Source organism: Cebus imitator, unplaced genomic scaffold (genome assembly GCF_001604975.1).
Source record: "Cebus imitator isolate Cc_AM_T3 unplaced genomic scaffold, Cebus_imitator-1.0 Scaffold20, whole genome shotgun sequence".
NCBI classification, from domain to species: domain Eukaryota; kingdom Metazoa; phylum Chordata; class Mammalia; order Primates; family Cebidae; genus Cebus; species Cebus imitator.
This window is the reverse complement of record NW_016107335.1, coordinates 5,165,309-5,185,516: the sequence shown is the minus strand read 5'-3', so window position 1 is coordinate 5,185,516 and position 20,208 is coordinate 5,165,309. Positions and strand designations below refer to the sequence as shown.

General features: G+C 43.9%; 1 protein-coding gene across 2 annotated transcripts in view; it reads left to right on the top strand.

Annotated features, from left to right (window-relative positions):
- The window catches only part of DPP6 (dipeptidyl peptidase like 6), a 1,123,726-nt gene that overhangs the window by 106,004 nt on the left and 997,514 nt on the right, over positions 1 to 20,208 (top strand). The window contains exon 1 of one of the 2 annotated variants that reach the window (XM_017519786.2): positions 11,683 to 12,348. The exons of the other annotated variant lie outside the window; for it this stretch is intronic. Within the exon in view, the coding sequence (XP_017375275.1) occupies positions 12,298 to 12,348 (51 nt within the window). The 5' untranslated portion in view covers positions 11,683 to 12,297. Of the gene's footprint in view, positions 1 to 11,682; positions 12,349 to 20,208 lie in introns of those variants that run through there. 2 annotated transcript variants of the gene reach the window in all.

The window sequence follows — 20,208 nt, the reverse complement described above, 5'->3', positions numbered from 1 at the left end:
AAAAAAAAAAAAAAAAAAAGCACAGATCAGAGTAATTACGTCCAAATGAGGACCCCACCAAGGCATACTCTAAAGACTGACCCCAGGACCCCTGTCAAAGCAACACCCCCTTCTACTCTGTGACACTACCCTAGAATGAGGGTCTTGGACCTGGTTGAAAGAAGGAAGTGCCAGACCTGGTTCTGCTGTGAACTTCACACTGGACCCCAAGAGGCAGTCTACCCTCTTTCAGGTTCCCATCGCTCCATCTCCTTGAATCCGGCTCCTGTCACCCATCATATTCCAAGCAAAGGAAATGGTGAGTGCAGCACACAACAGAACCAGAAAGGGGCCAGGCGCAGTGGCTGACACCTGTAGTTCCAACACTGCAAGGCCAAGGTGGGAGGAATGCTTGAGGCTAGGAGTTCAAGGACAGCCTGGGCAATGCAGTGAAGTTTTGTTGCTACTAAACATCAAAAATTTTCTGGGCATGGTGGTGCAGGCCTGTGGTCTCAGCTACTTGGAAGGCTGAGGCAGGAGGATGACTTATACCTGGGAGGTTGAGGCCACAATGAGCTGTGATCATGCCACTGCATGCTAGCCTGGGCAGCAAAGCAAGACTCCATCTCAAAAAAAAAAAAAAAAAAAAGAGAGAGAGAAGACTGGAAAGGATAAATGTGTGACTATGTTCAAGGGAATATTGATTGTACAAAACAATGATTAGAAAAAATATACCTATATAAATCATGATAAATAATAGCACAAAAGACAGGATTTTGTTAAATAATATTCAATTACTCAAAGTTTCTTATTACCTGAAGAATTGTAGATATATTAATTAATATAATTGTCAAACTGAATAATTTAAATTAATATAATTATCAATATAAGATTCTAATTAAGAATATATTTTGAATTTCTGGAATAAAAACTGAAAGAATAATAATAATTGTTTAATAACAGGCTAATCTGAAGAAGATTCATCAATAAAAATAATTAATCCAAAAGAGGAAAAATGGGACAAACATAAAATTAGTAAGTTTGATTGGCGTACCAATGTGTCAGTCATTACATTAATGAAAATGGATTGAACACTCAGATTGAAAGGCAAAATTGTCAGAGCAAATTAGCAAATAAAGAGAGGCAGCTCACAAAAAAAGCTGCCTAACATATGAGAACTAAAAAAGAAACTCTGAATAAAATGATAGTAAGTTAAATGCCTGCAAGCAGTAGGCAATATAAAATTGGTATATATGATTTTGCAAATGACACTGAAAGGCAAGAAATGACACATTTCTAAACATAAATGGTGTCATTGCATTAGGACTAAAGGATCTATCTGACAGGAATTTATAATCTTAGACTGGTATGCACCTAATAAAATAGCTTCAAAATATATAGAGCAAAAATTGACAAAATTAAGAGGGAAAATAGACAAATCTACAATCCTAGATTTCACCATACCTTTCTGAGTAACAGAAAGAACATCCCCCCCCAAAAAAATCAAGAAGAGTGTAGAAGATTTGACAATCACATGAGCTAACTTAATCTAGTTGAGAAATATAGAAATACTACATCTTCTATTTTAGAATATACATGATATTCTATCCCATATGTGATTCTTTGCTCAAATTGACCATATGTTTGAAAAAAAAGTCATACACACACAGTATCACTAAGTATAGTGACTGAAATTCTGATTATTTTTTTCTCTAACTATAATGAGATTAAGCTAAAAATTAATATTAATACTAAAAATATATCTCAAACATACTTAAATGTTTGTAAATTACTTCCAAACAACTCACTGGCCAAAAATAAAAATTACAAAGGAAATTAAAAGCATCAGTTTTATAACCTAATATCTCAGTAATTTACCCAATAGGACAGCAAATAACACACAATCATACATTGCTTAATGACAGAGATACTTTCTGAACCCAACATTCAGCGATGTTAGTCATTGTGTGACCATCATAGTGTGTATTTACATGAACCTAGAGGGTATAGTCCCCTGCACACTTAGCCTATATGGTATAGCTCCTGTACTGCAAATCTGAACAGCATGTTACTGGACTGAATACATAATTTTACTGTACCTTTTCTATGTTTAGATATGCCATGGTAAGTCTGTGTATATCTAAAATAGAAAAGATACAGTAAAATTATGGCATGAGAAAAAATGTTACATCTGCAGAGGGAACTTACCATGAATGGAGCTTCTAGGACTGGGAGTTGCTCTGTGAGTCTGGGAATGGGTGGTGGGTAAATGTGAAGGTCTAGGATGTTACTGTACACTGCAGTAAACTTGACAAGCATTTCACACTTGGGCTATACTAAATTTGTAAAAACACACACACACACACACACAAAACACTTTTCTTTCCTCAATAAGTTAACTTTAGCCTACTGTAACTTTTTTACTTTGTAACATTTTTAATTTTTAAAAAATTGTTTGATTCTTTTGTAATTACACAGGTGAAAACACAAATATTACAATTGTACAGATATTTTCTTCTTTTTTTTTGAGATGCAGTCTCACTCTGTCACCCAGGCTGGAGTGCAGTGGTGTGATCTCGGCTCACTGCAACCTCTACCTCCTGGGTTCATGCGATTCCCTGCCTCAGCCTCCTGAGTAGCTGGGATTACAGGTGTGCACCACCACACTTGGCTAATTTTTGTATTTTTAGTAGAGATGGGGTTTCACCATGTTGGTAAGGATGGTCTCGAACTCCTGACCTCGTGATCTGCCCGCCTCGACCTCCCAAAGTTCTGGGATTACAGGCATGAGCCAACGTGCCCAGCCCATATTCTTATTCTATAAGCTTTTATCTATTTTCAAATTTTCTTATTTCATTTTTTACTTTTTAAACTTTTTTGCTAAAACACAAACACAATTTTGTGTTTATGATTATCATCAAGCATTATGTACTGAGCATAATTGTATGTACTGTCCTTTTAAACCAGTGGCAGTGCAGTAGGTTTATTTATACCAGTATCACCAGAAACTGGTGAGAACTGCATTGTGCTATGGTGTTAGGACAATTATGATGTCACTGGGCAACCAGAATTTTTCAGCTTCATTATAATCTTCTGGGATTACTGCTGTATATGTGGTCTGTCATAGGTTGACTGAAATGTTGTTATGTCGTGTATGATTTCATAAAGAAAGTAGGAAAAAATAGTGCATATGAGTGATCTTATTAATTAAATGGATAAAAAGTGCATGATACAACTCAAAAAGATAAAAGTCGTTTTTCAAGCAAATACTTATATACATAAACACCGGGCAAGATGGATTTTTTAAAAATCAAGTAAGTATTACCCTATTCTGAATGAAAAAGAACATCATTTTAACGGATGCTAAAAAGCAGTAGTATTTGCAATACTTATTAACTGACAAAGAATTCATATCCTGGTTATATTATATCCTGGACATACTAAAAGCTTTTATACTAAATTAGGATATTAAAAATCTGGACACTACAATTGACAAATGGGCAAAAACATTTACAGGCACTTCACAAAATAAAATATCCAAATTACTAACAGACATATAAAAGCTTTCCTTTTTACTGTCATTAGGTTTTAAGGCAATGCAAGATATCCATGTACTCTCATCAGAAATGTTACTCAAGTAAAATACAACAAAATATAACTTGACAATATCAAATGTTAAGAAGAATGTGAAGCAACAGGTGACACATCCTCCTGCTTCAGGAGTAATTTTGGGTAGCCTCTGTTTATCAGTAAGGCTGCACAAGGCTAAACACATGCTTTCTAATAAATCTATTAAATTTCTAGATATATAGCCTTCAGAAATTCTTACATATGTAAATCAAGTCTATTATGAGAATGGTCATAACATCATTATTTATGTTAGCGCCTAACCGAGCAAAAAACCAACCAAACAAACAAACAGAAAAACAAATTGACTCAACAATAGCATGGGTTGATTATATGTTCACACCCCTGGGTGCCGTGCATTGATGAAAGCTGACTACAGCTACATACAACATCTTTCAGTCTCCCAAGTGAGCCTGAGTGAAAGAAGGCATTCACATTGTCTGATTCCATTTATATAGAGTTCAAAACGCTCCCAAACTAACTAGTGTTAGAGTCAGGATAGTGATTTTCTCAGGGAAGAAATGGGATTGTAACCAGAAGAATGCACCAAGAAAACTTGTGACACCACTTATGTTCTACGTCTTCATCTGGTTGTGATTACAGGAACATGTGCACTTTGAGATAAGTTATTAAGTTCTAGACTTATGACTGAGGCACTCCTCTCTAAATGTCATACTTCGACAAGATGTTTTGGTTTGTTTTTATATTCAAAGACAGAGAGAAGGAAGGGGAGAGTATTTAAGGTAAAGAAAATAGCATGAAAAAAATCCCTATGCAGGAATTAAGTGTATACAAAGATTGAATAAAGCCATGCGAGTGGAGTACAGAGGTGAAGAAATAAAAAGAAAGAGAGGAGGAAGGGAGAAGGGAAAAAGGGAAGGAGGAAGGGAGAAAGAGAAGACGGTAGAAAAAGAAAAACATGAAACTGGAATAGTAAGTAATGGCAGCACTTCTCCAAGGTCCTGAAACTTGTATACTTCCCTAACAGCAATGAATGCCAGGGAAGGGGTTTAGCTATGGAGAGGGTGGTGACGTGAGGAGATCTGTACTTCGATTATTTCCAGGTAAATACACTGGAGAAGGGAAAGAAGGAGATGTGAGTAGAAGAGGAAAGAAATAATAGCAATGGTCCAGCAGAGAGAAGAGTTGGTTACCTGGGTCTGAGTGCTGGTGGTAAGGAAGCTGCAGGAGTGTATAATTGTGAGGATACAGGGGGCAGAGGGAGAGGGAACTGTGCTTAAAATTCCAGCCCAAGCTTTTCTGACTCCAAAATACCTTTTATTTATTTACTTATCTTTATTTGTTTATTTATTTTGAGACAGAGTCTCCCTATGCTGCCCAGGCTGGAGTACAGCTGTGTGATCTTGGCTCACTGCAACCTCTGCCTCCCAGGTTCAAGCAATTCTTCTGTCTCAGCCTCTCCGAGTAGGTGGGACTACAGGAATACGCCACCACACCCAGCTAATTTTTGTATTTGTTACATATAATTTTTATCATAAGCAAACTAAAATCCCTCCCTTTGTTTGAATGTGTTTTGCATGTCTATTGCTTTCAGTTTTTAAGTGTTTGACCATTACTCTCCTATAAAAAACTCCACAAGAATGCTAAAACATGTAATGTGGTTCAATGATTCTATAAAATAGATATGTAAAGGAATTTCACATTGCCCAGAGATACTAGGAATCACATACACTTAACTGCTTATATTTACCAATACTTTGCTTAGTTGCAAGGTTTCTGTATATATTCTCATGTATAAAGGAGCCCAACAATTGTTTTATACTCTTACACTTCCATAATGTAGTATTTAATACCAACAAAATACTGTATGAGTCAAGAGGCCTTAATCAATCTGTTAGAGTAGGAAACTGAAGAGTTAAAATAGTTCTGGTATTGGCCTATGCCAACATGTGACATGGGACATGGCTGGGGATATGACATTCAGGTTCCATCCTCTGTCCCTCTTCTTGTAAATTGGGTCTGCAGCCTAACATGCTTGTTAATGCTCAGAGACAAGTCTGAGGGGAGAAAAGAGACACTGAGCTGGATCCCTGTATATTTTGGTCCATACCTGAGATGAACTTGAAATTCAGTCTGTTACCTGAAGATCAACCTGTTGTAATGAATTTAGTCTGAATTATCTCATTCCCAGGACGTTCCTGTTAAATTGAGCAAGCACGAGATAGAGACGAACATAAATCGTTTCTTTGACTCTTCATCTACTCTGGCAAAGTGAAACATTGCCAAAGATAACAGTCTTTTAATTAATTTTGGAGAGTTTTTTGTGTATACACTTGGAATTTCTTTGATACATGCTTCATTAATAGGGCAGTGTGCTAGGTTTAAAGAAGATATTTATTTTAAAATTTTGTAATGTCAGTTCTTGGTTGAAAGGATAGTGGAAGAGGTAGCAGCATGAATATCCTTTCATTCATTGCTTCATTTGTTCAAGAAACATGAATGAAACAGACTACTACTCATCAGTCACAGTGTGAGAGTAGGAGGACCCTAAGAAGGACGTGTAGGCATATGCCTTCAAGTTGGGATGCAGAGGCAGCCATGCCAATAAGTAAATATGTGTGATAAGCTGTTAGATGTGCAATTCTAGCTATAAGACAATTGATTTAATGGCCAACATAGCCCTTGTAATGTAGCATTAGCACTGAGGTGAGATTAAATTCAGTTTCCATCTCTTGGTTGCAAAGGGTCAGTGGGAAAATGGTTCATCTGTGAGCAGGGTTGACATTGGACTTAATAGTGTTGCACGGATGATCTATAAATGGCTGTTTTCTAATCCTACTACTACCCAAATGATATCTTTATCATTCCAACCCCAAATTAGTGCAGGAGCAGCTGGGTGCGGTGGCTTATCCCTGTGATCCTAGCACTTTGAGAGGCTGAGGTAGGTGGATCATGAGGTCAGGAGATCGAGACCAGCCTGGTCAATATGGCGAAACCCGGTCCCTGCTAAAAATACAAAAATTAGCTAGGTGTGGTGGCATGCACTTGTAGTCTCAACTGCTTGAGAGGCTGAGGCTGGAGAATCTCTTGAACCTGGGAGGCAGAGGTTGCAGTAGGCTGAGATCATGCCATTGCACTCCAACCTGGATGACGGAGCAAGACTCCGTCTCAAAAAAAAAAAAAAAAAATTAGTGCGGGTGCTTCCTAGCTGCCTTGCCTGTCCCTCTGTCTCCTTGCCTTGGTGGGTGGATTTGATTTTAAAGTATGGATCATGCTCTATCAATGTCTACCTGGGGGCCCTGGCTGTGACATTTACATTTTTGTAGGACGTGGCTCACGTGGCTCTCACTGCTGGTCTCCACATGTCCTTTCACCCTCGTTTCCAACACCCAGCTCTGCTTCCAGGTGATAGTGTACTGAATTACGCAGGCAATCCCTCTGCAGACATTCATTTTCCCTGGCTCCAGGTCCTAATGGCTAAATTTGTATTGCTCCTATGGGATGTATTTCAGCTGTCATCACTTGCTTTACCTTTCTTTCATATTTGCCTAAAGACCCCAGGAGCCCTGTCATCTGTATTCCTGTATCATATTTGTACAATTATTTTTGTTGTTGTCCATGTTGTTAATTTGGGTGTCACCCACCAGACACTGTGAAATCCTCAAGGACAGGGACTGTTTTCTATAATAAAATCCATCACCTGTCATCAAGCTTGGCATATCATTAGTCTCTCAACACACGTTTTTTTTTTTTTTTTTTGAGACGGAGTTTCACTCTTGTTACCCAGGCTGGAGTGCAATGGCGCGATCTCGGCTCACCGCAACCTCTGCCTCCTGGGTTCAGGCAATTCTCCTGCCTCAGCCTCCTGAGTAGCTGGGATTACAGGCACGCGCCACCATGCCCAGCTAATTTTTTGTAGTTTTAGTAGAGACGAGGTTTCACCATGTTGACCAGGATGGTCTCGGTCTCTTGACCTCGTGATCCACCCGCCTCGGCCTCCCAAAGTGCTGGGATTACAGGCGTTAGCCACCGCGCCCAGCCCTCTCAACACACTTTAAGTTAATTTGTCTAAATTTCTGAATGGATGATTGAGAGAAGGTAAAAATGTTTGTTATATGCTTTCTCCAAACTATTATTATCATGCCTGTGTATTTTGTAAAATAAATGCTGACCCATCTCATATCTTCCTGAAAATTTATGGGTAAATTAAATTATAGGAATGAATAATGTCTTCAATGAAATAGGACAGCTCACATTTTAAAGAACATCAGTAATGAACCAAGCTGTGTAAAAGAATAGTTTTACTTTCTTTTACTATGTCACTTTCACTGTCACTTTTACAAGTTGGGAATTTTACACATTGAGTTTCTTTATGTTGGAGTTTCTCTATGGAAAGGTATTAATGCAGATAAAGTTTAGTAATAAGTAATAAGAAAAGAACGCTGGTAAAGTGACATGGGGAATCTGTTCCTGTGTTGTAAATATTTCCTGACATCAAATGTGGAACTGAACATTTTGCCAAAAGTCTCAAAGCCACTTTAATCAAAGCAGTTGCTAATGCCAGCAGTACATAAATTGAGGATGGAGCAAAAGGATGGACATCACTAATGGCTGCATTGTGGCAAGTGTGGACAGAGCCTGGCAGAATTAAACAGATGCCAGGAGTCAACACTAGGCAAAGGTAAATGGGATAGGTGCTGTGAGACGGCAGATTCTACAGCACTTAGGTGCTCCAAAACAGGGCCGATTCTGTGTGGTCAAACCTAGCAGAAACAGTGCAGTGAGAATCATAAGATAAACATGCTATTCCTGTGGTCTGGATAATAAATAAATAGATAAATAAATAACAGGAAATACAGCTGCAAAACCTAGAGAGAGAAGAGCCAATACTGCTGATAAATATAGGACCACCTTTGCGTCCCTGTTTGTGAATGAAATAGCACAAGAAAATGTCATTTTGAGGATGGGATGGGAAGAGAGCCTCTGATGGTCATGCTGTCTTCAAATGGTCCTCATCGAATTTTCTCAGAAATTTTAATACCCCAAATTCACATAGAAATTGAGAACCATCCTATTTTAAGCACTTTTTCCTTACACTCTTGCTTTTTTTATTCTTTTCTTTTCTTTTTTTCCCAAGATGGAGTTTCACTCTTGTTGCCCAGGCTAGAGTGCAATGGCATGATCTGGGCTCACCACAACCTTCCTTGGTTCAAGCCATCCTCCTGCCTCAGCCTCCAGAGTAGCTTGGATTACTGGCATCCACCATGCCCAGCTAATTTTTGTATTGGCTGGTCTTGAACTCCTGACCTCAGGTGATCTGCCTGACTGTGCCTCCCAAAGTGCTGGGATTACAGGGTGAGCCACCACGCCTGGCCCCTTCTTTCTTACAGAGACCTCTAATCCTCATTCTTTTCCTTCTCAGTATTCCATAGGGTAGTGTCTCAAGGCAAACAAGTTACAAAGAATGAACAGGCATGACCTGGATATTCAGGATTGGTGTTTTATTCTGTGCTTTGGTGTTTTATTCTGTGCAGTGTTCCCTCCCATGCCTGCTTTTCAGCCCTGTTCTTTCTGCAGGGCTCTGGTTCAGAAGCTGGGGAGGAGGAGCAGAACACAGTACCCCTAACAAGTAGCAGGGCTGGAAGCTGATGGTGAAGTGTTAGGAGAAAATCTGTCTGCTAACAGAGTTGTTTCTTAACCTAAAGGTTTAATCCTTATTATAACACTTCCCATTTCCAGGGATAATTTGAAGAAAACTATAAAAATGGAAGGCTAAAAATACATTTGTCAGCCACGTACAGCGGCTCATGCCTGTAATCTCAGCACTTCGGGAGGCCAGGGCGGGTGGATCACCTGAGGTCAGAAGGTTGAGAGCAGCATGACCAATGTGGTAAAACACCATCTCTACTAAAAATACAAAAGTTAACTGGGCTTGGTGGCAGGCCCCTGTAGTCCCAGCTACTCGAGACGCTGAGGTAGAGAAATTGCTTGAACCCAGGAGACAGAGGTTGCAGTGAGCCAAGATCACACCACTGCACTCCATCCTAGGTGACAGAGCGAGATGCCCTCCAAGAAAAAAAAAATTGTCTTCTTTATTTTTCCTCTCTCCTCCATCACATGGTGATGGGATGGGAAAAGGCAGGTGGTGGGGAGAAGTTTGGAGATCCTTGCCTGGTGGCAAAGAGATGGAGGAAAATTCTAGATGAACGAGTGCCGCTTCAAAGGAAGAAGGAAAAGAACCATTTTAATGCTGCTTAAAATAGGATTTAGACTGGTGACATTTTCTGTCCACACTCAACTGGGCTTATCCTGACATTCAACAGTGTAAGTGACCTGTACTCTAAGTGTTCCCTTCTAGAGAAAAGTTGGGATTGAGCAGCTTGCTGTTGCCTGAATTTTTATCTCTCCCTTTTCCAGAATTCATATGTGAAACCTAACCCCCGGGTGATGGTGTTAGGGGGTGAGGACTTTAGGAGGTGATGAGGGAGGAGCCCTCATGAATGGGATCAGTGCTCTGATAAAAGGAACCCCAGACAGCCGCCTTCCCTCAAACCATGGGATGTACAGTGAGAAGGTGTCATCTGTGAACATATTCCCACCAGACAGAGGGTCTGCTGGCACCTTGGTCTTGGACTTCCAGCCTCCAGAATTGTGAGAAATAAATTTCTGTTGTTAATAAGCCACCCATTTTCCAGTATTTTCTTATCACAGCCAGAGACATACAAATCCCAACAGAGAAGAGAGCTTCTAGAACCTAAAGTGCACCTACCACTTTCTAGCAAAGCCTGGTCCACATTACTTTAAAAGTGACTTTTCAAGCATTTTGCTTTGGTTTACCTATTTATTCCACTTCCTCTCTCAAGCCCAAATCATTAGTTTACACTTGTAAACAACTGCTCATGCATATGTGCTAATGTTTTTGTGTATAATATACACATATTATATTAATACATAATGTATCATTCATGCTTGCATGTGGGCATTATGGGTATCTTACATGTAATTACTGTTGCAGCTACTTAGAATCATCTGCTTCTTTGTGAGTTCGAAAGTGACCTCTTACTTTTTTACAAACGGAGATTTTTTGTGAATGTACATAATGGAAAAGCTTCCCAAACCCCTCCCCTCAGGCGCTGGTACACGCTTACACACACACATACACACACACACACACACACACACACACACACACACACGCCTGATGTGTCCATCAGCTCTGAATCTGGTTTTTGGAGTGGTCTGCGTGGGTCTGCAAATGAATTTAACCAAACTCTGCGCGCTCGCGCTCTTGGGAGCGCGCATCCTTGTGTGGTCCAGGGAGCAAACCGCGGTTGTGAATGAATGATTGATGGGAGGAGCGCGCAGGGGTAGCAGGTGGTCAGTGGTCAACCCGCCGCTCTGGGTGGAGGTTAGGGAAATCCGCGCAGGGATTTGGCCCCGGACAATGCCTGGGTTCCAGGGCTATGGAGAGTCCTGGGCGCCAGGCTGGGCTGTGGGAGGTCTCTTGAATCAGATCCCTGCAGGCAGACAAGAGGGAGCCAAAGAAACAAAGCCGCCGAGGGACGCGGCTGGGGCTGGGGCCGGGAGGGAAGTGGAGCTCGGGAAGCCAGGTGTGCGGCGGCGGGGAGAGCGGCTGGGCCATCCGCGCTGGGAGCCGGGCGCTGCCGTTCCCGGCAAGGTCCTCTGCGCCCTGGAACTGCCGCGGCGGCGGACGCAAAGGCCGACCCAGAGTGCAACCATGGAGACGCGACGTGTGTCCCATAGTAACCTGCCACAACATTATTTATAAGCTGCCATCCCCTCCCAGCCTACCCCCACGTCCCCTCCGCTCCCTCGCCAGACTTGCGGGCGACGTGCACGGCCGCGTCTGGCTCTTCCCGGCCTCTTCTTCCTCTTGCGGGCGCAGCCGATCAATAGTTAACACCCGGCTGCGGGCGGCGGCTCCACCCGCGGCAGTCACCGTAGCGCTTGTTTGTAGAAGCCGAGCGTGAGTGCGCCGCGCGCGCACCCAGTCCAGTCCAGCGCGGAGTGGGCGTCGACCGGGGAAGGGGCGTTTGCTGAGGGGCTGCGCTCGCTACTTAAACAGTTTGGGCTCGCCTAACCTTGATGCAGCCCGAGGCTTCCCAGTCCAGTCCAGTTCAGACAGAAGACCCGGCGCGCGCGCGCGCGCAAACACACAGACATACACACGCCGCCCCTGGCGCCGCCACCCGACCAGGTCCCCGCCCTTAGGGACCAGAGCGGCGACCGCTGCATCCAGCTCCGCCTGCTGGAGGAGCCCCCCGAGCCGGGGCCGAGCCGCCGGCGTCCCCGAGTGCGCCCCCGGCGCGTGTCGCGCCGCTGTAGCTCGCAGTGTGCTGGCGGCGAGCTTGGTGGACACGCGCGCAGTTGGAGCTGCCTCTCGCCCTAGCTGGCTGGGCTCGCAGCCTCTTCCTCCCTCCCTGGCTCCTGGCTTTTTGTTTAAAGCAACACCCACCCTCCATCCAGGCTTTTTTTTTTTCTTTATTGGCTGAAGCCAAAAAGAGTTGATTGCTATTGAGATCCGCTGGGTAAAGACACGGGCAAGGGGTGAGCGGAGGTGGGAAAACCCAAGACCTGGAAGGTTTTTTTTTCTTCAAAAAGCCGTTTCCAGCCAGTCTTGCGCCAGTCCAGTCTACTTTAATCCTCACCAGGACGATGGATTAAGTGACTCTTCCCTGGGCCAGAAGTCGGGTTCGGACTTGGGGCAAAATGAAGGAAAAGGCCATGATCAAGACCGCGAAGATGCAGGGGAACGTAATGGTGAGTGGTGCGGACGGGGCGCGCGCGGGGTCGGGGGACCCACAGCGAGGAGCGATGCCGGGGAGGTCTGTCCTCGTGAGAGTCCCCAACCTCCCCGGAAGGACAGCGACCCCCGTGCCCGCGCGCAGCGGCGCTTCCCCCACTCCCCACCGGAGCCCACCCAGAGGCGCCCGGAGGCGGAGGAGCCAGCATTTCTTTGCAAATTGCAACTTTGTGGCTCCGTGGCCGCTCTCCTTCGGGCAGGTGGCTTTGTGTTTTGGGCGCGAGATGAGGGGTGGGAGGGGAGGAAGGGGCTGCGGGGAGCTCTCGCTGGCCGCAGGTCCGTCCAAGCCCCAGGCAGACCCCCCCAGGGCTCCTTGGGAACACGCTCCTTGGGAGAGGGGGCCACTTTGGCCAGGCAAGGGCCACTGGGCCCTGGCGCCCGCGCCGGCCTCGGAGCTGCGAGTCCCCGGAGCTCGAGACCTGTTGGGTTTGCGGAGCCTTCGGAGCTCTGAGGGCAGATGCCAGTCGCTCTGCTGCGCTCCAGCCCCCAGCCGCCGCCGGGCGGGACACTGCTCCAGTGGACTGTGCTGGAGGAGGAGGAGGTCAGGGGCACTTCGCCCCTCGGGAGGGCCGCGCGCCTGGAAACGCGGCTGGTCCGCGGGAGGCTCAGGGATGCTGGCCAGGAGGGATCTCTGCACGGATAACTTTCTCACTGGAGGACCCGGGGTTCCGCCTCCCTGGCAAGCCCACCCGCCTCGCCGCTCCCCGCTGACCCGCGCGGCCTGGGCGCGCCTGATCTGGGGCTCACGTTAGCCCGGGGCACGGGGCCCAGGGGTCAGGGTACTGGAGTCTCCGGCGAGGACGAGAGGGTTGCCATCTTGTTCTGTTGAAATTGTTTGTGTGCCTGCGTGTGTTTATTTTAACCCTTTAGGTCTTGGTGTGGGAGGAATCCTCCGAGGGTCTTTGATTTTATGTTGCTGGCTGGCACTTTTTCCTTTTTTGGCGGGTGACAAACAAGGAGATGGGAATTGCCCTGCTACTTTTGAAGGTTCCGCAGATTTGCAGATGCTACTTTGGAGGGTTCCCCAAGAATTGCAGAAATTCTTTCAGGGTCAAGGTCCAGTGTTGTTTACAAAAGTGGGTTGGGTCGAAGTGATGGGGGTGGGGAGGTACCTTTGGGAGAACCCAGGCAGTGGTGCATTTTTAGATCTCGCTTTAAGCAAAACACACAGTTAATGGAAATTTTGTATTAATTGAACAAATACCCAGCCGGTTTAACCACACCCCCGGCAGACACCTGTTGCCTGGCAGAGAGGAGCGCCGTGAGTTCAGAACTTGACTCTGGACTGAGGTGTGAACTTCTCGGTTCAAGACAGCCCGCAGGAAAGTAATCGCTGCATTGACGGGCTTACTCTTCAGGACCCCTCCCCACCCCCGAGGCGACAACACCCATCTAGGGGCCGTTCTCAGCCCTCAGTCCGTGGTTCTCTGACTGACTGACCTAATTGCTTGTTTATGAACGTACATCTGTTGCCTTCATTTTTCCCACTCTTTAGCCATTATGTTGTTCAGCATATTTTTTGCATAAACAGGATAGAAACGTGTATGGAGTAATGTTTTTTAACTATCCACCCACATCCATCATTCCTCATTTATGTGATGCCATCATGTGCTAGGGAAACCTGTGTGTTTAGGGCTGGGGCTGAAATTAAGGATTGAGGTTAATTATACTGATGAGGCAACGCTACTGACTCATTACATCGATCTACTGCCAAATAAGTGTTTGTACTCATAACTTACATGGCATGCTGTGAATAGGCCAAATCTTCATATTGCATCTTTATTAGAAACCTTATGGTCTTTGCCCTCTCCCAGCCCCGCTCTGCATTTTACTTCAGCAAATAAAGAATAAAAGGATTGCTAATTGCATTTCTCAATTCTGCTCCGAATAAGGATATTCCACGTGGTACTCACTGCATCCCTTCCCCGTGTCTAACGTTAACAAGTGTAATTGGAGCCAGGTGAACTGAGCCTGGAGCATTCTACAGCAACCCATCTTTTCAGAGTTATCTGTTGGCCCAAGAAAACAATGAGATCACACTTACGCAACTTTTAAATGTTCTTATCAATTCTGAAATTGATAATTATGGCTCCACAGCCTGCTGTGTAACTTATGTGAGATTACATGCTCCGAGAAAATCCATGTGGCTTCAGTTGAGTGATCAATTAGGACTTACCCATCGCTAATCTCTCAAGTTGCTTTGGAAGACTCTTGCTAATCACAGCCTCTCTTGGATTAGATGACTGGCAAATTCTTTGCACTCACAACTTGATTGAAATTCAGGTGATGTTTTACATTCAAGATGAGGACTGAATGATTTACTCCTATTACTGACAGCTGAGTTGCCGCACATCTGACAGCTACAAAAAGTGGCAGAATGTTTTATACTATGGAGTAACACTGAATCCACATACACACAGAGACACACAGACCAGATCTCAGTTCAGGGTACTCAAAGATCTCTGAGCTGTCTGTACTCACATTTGAGGTCCGATATTTGAAAAAAGAGGAAGACAGACACTTGGCACAGCCCAAATGGTCATGGAAATGTCATATCCAGTTCCAGCCATGCCAGTGAATTGCATTCTAATCCACCCCTGCTTGCTGACATCCACACTGGGTGTTTGCTCTGAACCTGCAGCCTGTTGTTTCCCCAGGAGCCCTACAAGAATGGTGGCAGTAGCCTGGCTTGTCCTTGGCGTACCACGTTGCTTAGTTCAAAGTCTGTTCTTATAAAATCTTTAAAAAATGTTTTATGCCTCACACATTGCTTTATGAATTTATTTCTGAGTACACCAGAGGATTAAGAGAAGGCAGATGCCATTCTCTCTGATCTTGTTTTGTTTTAGCAAATGAGTAAAAGAAATACCACAGGTGGAATCAGTTTAGAACTTTTTTTTTTCCTTTGGTTGAGACAGAATCTCACTCTATCACCCAGGTTGGAGTGCAGTGGTGCAATCTCAGCTCACTGCAACATCCCTCTTCTGGGTTCAAGCAATTCTCCTGCCTTAGCCTCCTAAGCACCTGGGACTACAGGTGTGTGCCACTACACCTGGCTAATTTTTTTTGAGACAAAGTCTTGCTCTGTCACCCAGGCTGGAATGGCTCCATTTCAGCTCACTGCAGCCTCTGCCTCCCAGGTTCAAGCGATTCTCCTGTCTCAGCCTCCTGGGTAGTTGGGATTACAGGCACGTGTCACCATACCCAGCTAAATTTTGTATTTTTAGTAGAGACGGGGTTTCACTATGTTGGTCAGGCTAGTCTTGAACTCTTGACCTCAGGTGGTCTGCCTACCTTGGCCTCCCAAAATGCTGGGATTACAGGCGTGAGCCACCATGCCTGGTTAGTTTAGAACTTCGATTTTTATTCTTGAGAAGAGGCTATTTCATAAACTTCTAATATTGTGAGAACTCACAGGCTAACCATGCTATATTTAATCTGTAACTTAATATAGTAAGATATAAATATTTTTTACTTGCTCAGAATAAAAATTATTTTTTAAAAAGTGGCTGTTTTTTTTTCCATAAAATCTACGTTTGAGAGTTCAAAGGGAGGATGATGTGTGCTTTCTTTTCAACCTAATCTTCCTTTATTGCTATTTAGTTGAAATCCTACTTGTTTAACAGAGGCATATATTCTTGCAGTAAGTTCGGGGTTAGTGGGAAATGTTATCAGAAGAGCGATGCTTCCTGCTGAATTCCCCTACTCTGTCCATATGAGCTTTGTTCAGACATTGAGTTGCTTACTGAAGATGGAGTAAAGAGTAAAGACTAAACATCTTGAGGACTGCCCTGTGACCCTTGGCATCCCCAGCTTCCCTGGTGTGTGTGTTGCTGGCTCCACCAGTATGTGGAGGGTAAGTGAGGGTTGGGCAGGCCCTTGGTGACTAGAGCAGTATCAGAGGAGGTTCCAACATAGGACACAAAGCATCAGAGGTCTGCAAGCCATGTTGATTCTTGAGAATCCCACTGTTGATTGTTGCTGGTTTTACATGAAAGTGGCCATGTTGAATTCCCTGTATAGGGACAGCTGGAGTTTTTCCTTGTGGTCATTGACACTGGTTTTAGGCCTTTGGTCACTGGTTGATTTATCTGTGGTATGATGAGCCTAGGATTTTTCCAGAACTATTATTTCTCTTTTCTATGTTGGATAAAACACCTGAATGTGAACTTTCCACAGTAAGAGTTTTCTTTCAGGCATCCAAGCATTTTGCTGGGTCAGTTAAATAAAGCACAATGGCATTCCAGTGATGATATGCTACTTGTAATTAGCCCAGGTGAGCAGAGGCTCTTTGAGGTTTTTAGGCAAGTTACGAAGGTTCATGTGGGACAAAAAGATTCTATTATTCTTTTTTCTTTCTTTTTTGGAGACGGAGTCTCGCTCTGTCTCCCAGGCTGGAGTGCAGTGGCACAGTCTCAGCTCACTGCAACCTCTGCCTCCCGGGTTCAAACGATTCTCCTACCTTAGCCTCCCAAGTAGCTAGGATTACGGGCATGCACCACCACACCCAGCCAATTTTTGTATTTTTAGTAGAGGTGGGTTTTACCATGTTGGCCAGACTGGTCCCAAACTCCTGACCTCAGGGGATCTGCCTGCCTTGGCCCCCTAAAGCGCGGGGATTTCAGGCGTGAGCCACCAAGCCCAGCCAAAGCTTCTATTATTTGAAGTCTGCTGGGAACAGCATTTTTAGGAGCGTAGCCTTTAGTAACAGTATTTTTCCTCTGTCTGAGGGCAATTGGTATCAGATTGGTCACTTGATAACAAAACGCTTGTTGCTGGTTCTAAATGGGAACATTGTACCATAGATTTTGAGGGAATTTGCTTTCTCAAAGTGGGTTGCAAAAATTCTAAGGTCACAGGTTTCTGAGAGTGGTCACCATGTGTCACGGTGTTGTGATACTTGGGTGGGTATTTCTCTACTTGCTAGTTGTTCAACATCCTTTCATAAAACCATCACCCTTATAACTAGACTCATCCTTGAAATATTGATGAATCCCATCTGTTCAGGAAAAAGTGGCTAGGCATGGGTCCATTTCATAATGCTCCTTGCAGGATTTATGGGACTGGGAATAGTTTAAACACGTTCATAGCCCATTAAAAAATTGCCGATTTCCGGAAAGTAGATCCCAAAGCCAAAGGTGATCGGCACAGGATGTTTTATAAAATTTCTTCCATAAAACTGTAGTGAAGAGGGCTGTCCTATTTTTTCACAGAGTTGTGTTTAGTTCTTTGGTTCATATATCCACTGGGTCTGAGTGTTTGGACATAAAAATGTACTAAATTGGCTGTTTCCTGTTGCACAGCCATCATCTCCTTTTCTGTAACATGTCCTGGTTGGTAATCACAGTACTGCTAACCTGATCATCATTTGGACTTTGAACCCTCTGTGTTATTACCAAGAGGTGTGGTGCATGTTGAAATATGAACATCTATTATTCATTCACCCCATGGACAAAGTGCTTTGCAGAGGAAGCATTCCAGTGGATGAATTTGTTAAATTAACGGATGGTTGTGCCTTGCTTGAAGACTGCTTACCATAGACTCTGCATTTGTGAGAAAGGCTCATGGTTTTCGCTGGATATTTCTTTTAAGAATTCTTTCAAGTTCTAATGCGTCAGGTAATGGGTGAGATAATTCCATGCATAGGGTATTTTCTACTTCCAGCTAACAGTGGAAACTGATGCTCAGTTTAGGGTGTAAACAGCTAATGCATCAATCTTCTTTATTTGGGAAGGTGTAGAAGTCAAATAAAATACAGAGAGGAATCTCTCAAAATGTTTTACTTGGGAAGCAAGAATTGCAATCTGAGGCATACACAGACCAATGGTCTTCAGTATGTCTGAAGAACAAAGAAGATCATGAGTTTTATTAGTAAAGCAAATGTGACCTATTGTTTTGAAAGGAAACTCTTTGGCCCTGGAGAAGCTTTTGGGAGCTGGCAAGCTCTGATTGGTGAGTTGGCTGTGGTAGGTAAAACTGGTCTTAGAGCTACAGCAGGCCGTTTCAGCAGCTGAGCTTGTGGGAAATTTAATTATTGGCGCAGATGCTATGTGCCCCCAGTGCTTTCTCCCTGGCCCCTCAACTCAGACATTGAGTTGCTTAATGAAGATGGAGGAAAGATTAAAGACTAAACGTCTTGGGGACTGCTCAGTCACCCTTGGATTCCAAGGACCACAAGGCTTCCATTGGGTATGACAAGAATGACCCAATTTGCATAATCAGCTTTTCCAGAGGTAAATACATTTACTCCAGATCATTTTTTAACTTTCTGTTTATTAAACTAAAATAAATTCAGCAACATAGAGGAATTCTGTGATCTCTTTCAGTTATGGGAGCCAATTTTATTTGATAGCAAGACCACGTTTTAGAACTCAAGAGTGTACCCCAGACCTTCTAGGGCTCTTGATCATACTAAGCTAAGAACAGACAGGCAGGCAGAACCAACTAGAATCCCCCCTTTATCATGTGGCTTCCTGTGACGATGGGAGAAAGGGTTCCATTCAGAAAGTAGACATTTCAAAAACCCATCTCGGACAGTGGCTCTTAGCAATGGCTGAACAGTAGAATCAGCTGGGATGTTTTGAAAAATCCAGAGTCATCTGTGGGCATTGGGGCTTTGGGAATGTTTGGATGAGGGTAGAGGTTCTCAATGTTGCCTGGAGCCACTAGTTCCTCCTGCCCCCTACCCCTGCCCCAGTACCCACCCCTGACTAGAGACACCCGGGGGATTCTGATTCCATTGCTTCAAGCTGCAGTCTGTGCACTAATATGTTTAATAATGCTTCTGTTGTGCAGCCAAGATTCAGAACCAGTGGGTCAGAGGCAATTTTTAAAAATAAATATTACCATCAAAGCCGAAGGAAATATTATAACATTTATAAGGAAGCTTCCTGGAAAATGTAGAGTCAAGTCTGGTTCCAAGGGTTGTGGAAGTGGCCAAATATATGGAAAGATGGCAGAGAATCCAGAATAAGGAGAAAGATGAAGTGAAACATGCATGAGAGAGAAAAGTAAATCGTCGCCAGGGAAAAGCTGAGGAAACATGCAGTGTTTTTAAGTTTTCTAACCTCAGTTATAGACTGGATTTGGAGGAAAAACAAAAAGCTCTAAAGAAATTCAATTGTCCTTCTTTCCTTTTGCTTCATGTCCAGAAAAGAGCAATCTTTTTGACTTCAAGATACGCTATTATGTGCCTGAGGTTCCCCTGAAAATGTATTACAAACCCAGGGGAGCAAGTAAAAGCAAGGAGGGTGACAGAAGAAAGCTGAGGACCGCCCTCGACCAGCAGGAGAAGTTCTGGGATCCGCAGTGGCCACCGAGGGGCCTCTGCAGGCAGCTCCCTGGACTGCTGTTTCCTCGTGTGTAGAAAAAGGGAATTTGAATAGATTGATTATTCTTGCTGTCCCTTTCAACTCCCTCTTCCAGTGAAGGGCAGCTTTATTACTGTCTCTTCAGCACTGATCGTAGGACATGCTGCAGAAGTCACCTTCCATGCCAGAACAAATATTTTGTTGGCATCATAATTTCCTCTGCCTTGACTTATGTGACATCCCCCAGCTCACCAGTCTGTCTCAGCAAGCATGCCACTGTATTCAGGGAAAACAGGTAGATGGCATCAATGTGGAGGCCAATAAGCACAAAATCTAGAGAATTCATACACCAGCCTTGATGACTCAGGAAGACTGTGTATGTGTGTGTGGCACACTGTATGCACCTATGTGCACCTGTGTATGCAGACATACACACACACACACACACACACACACACACACACACACACGAGTTCATGCAGCTTGGATGTAAAATACTGGCACCAT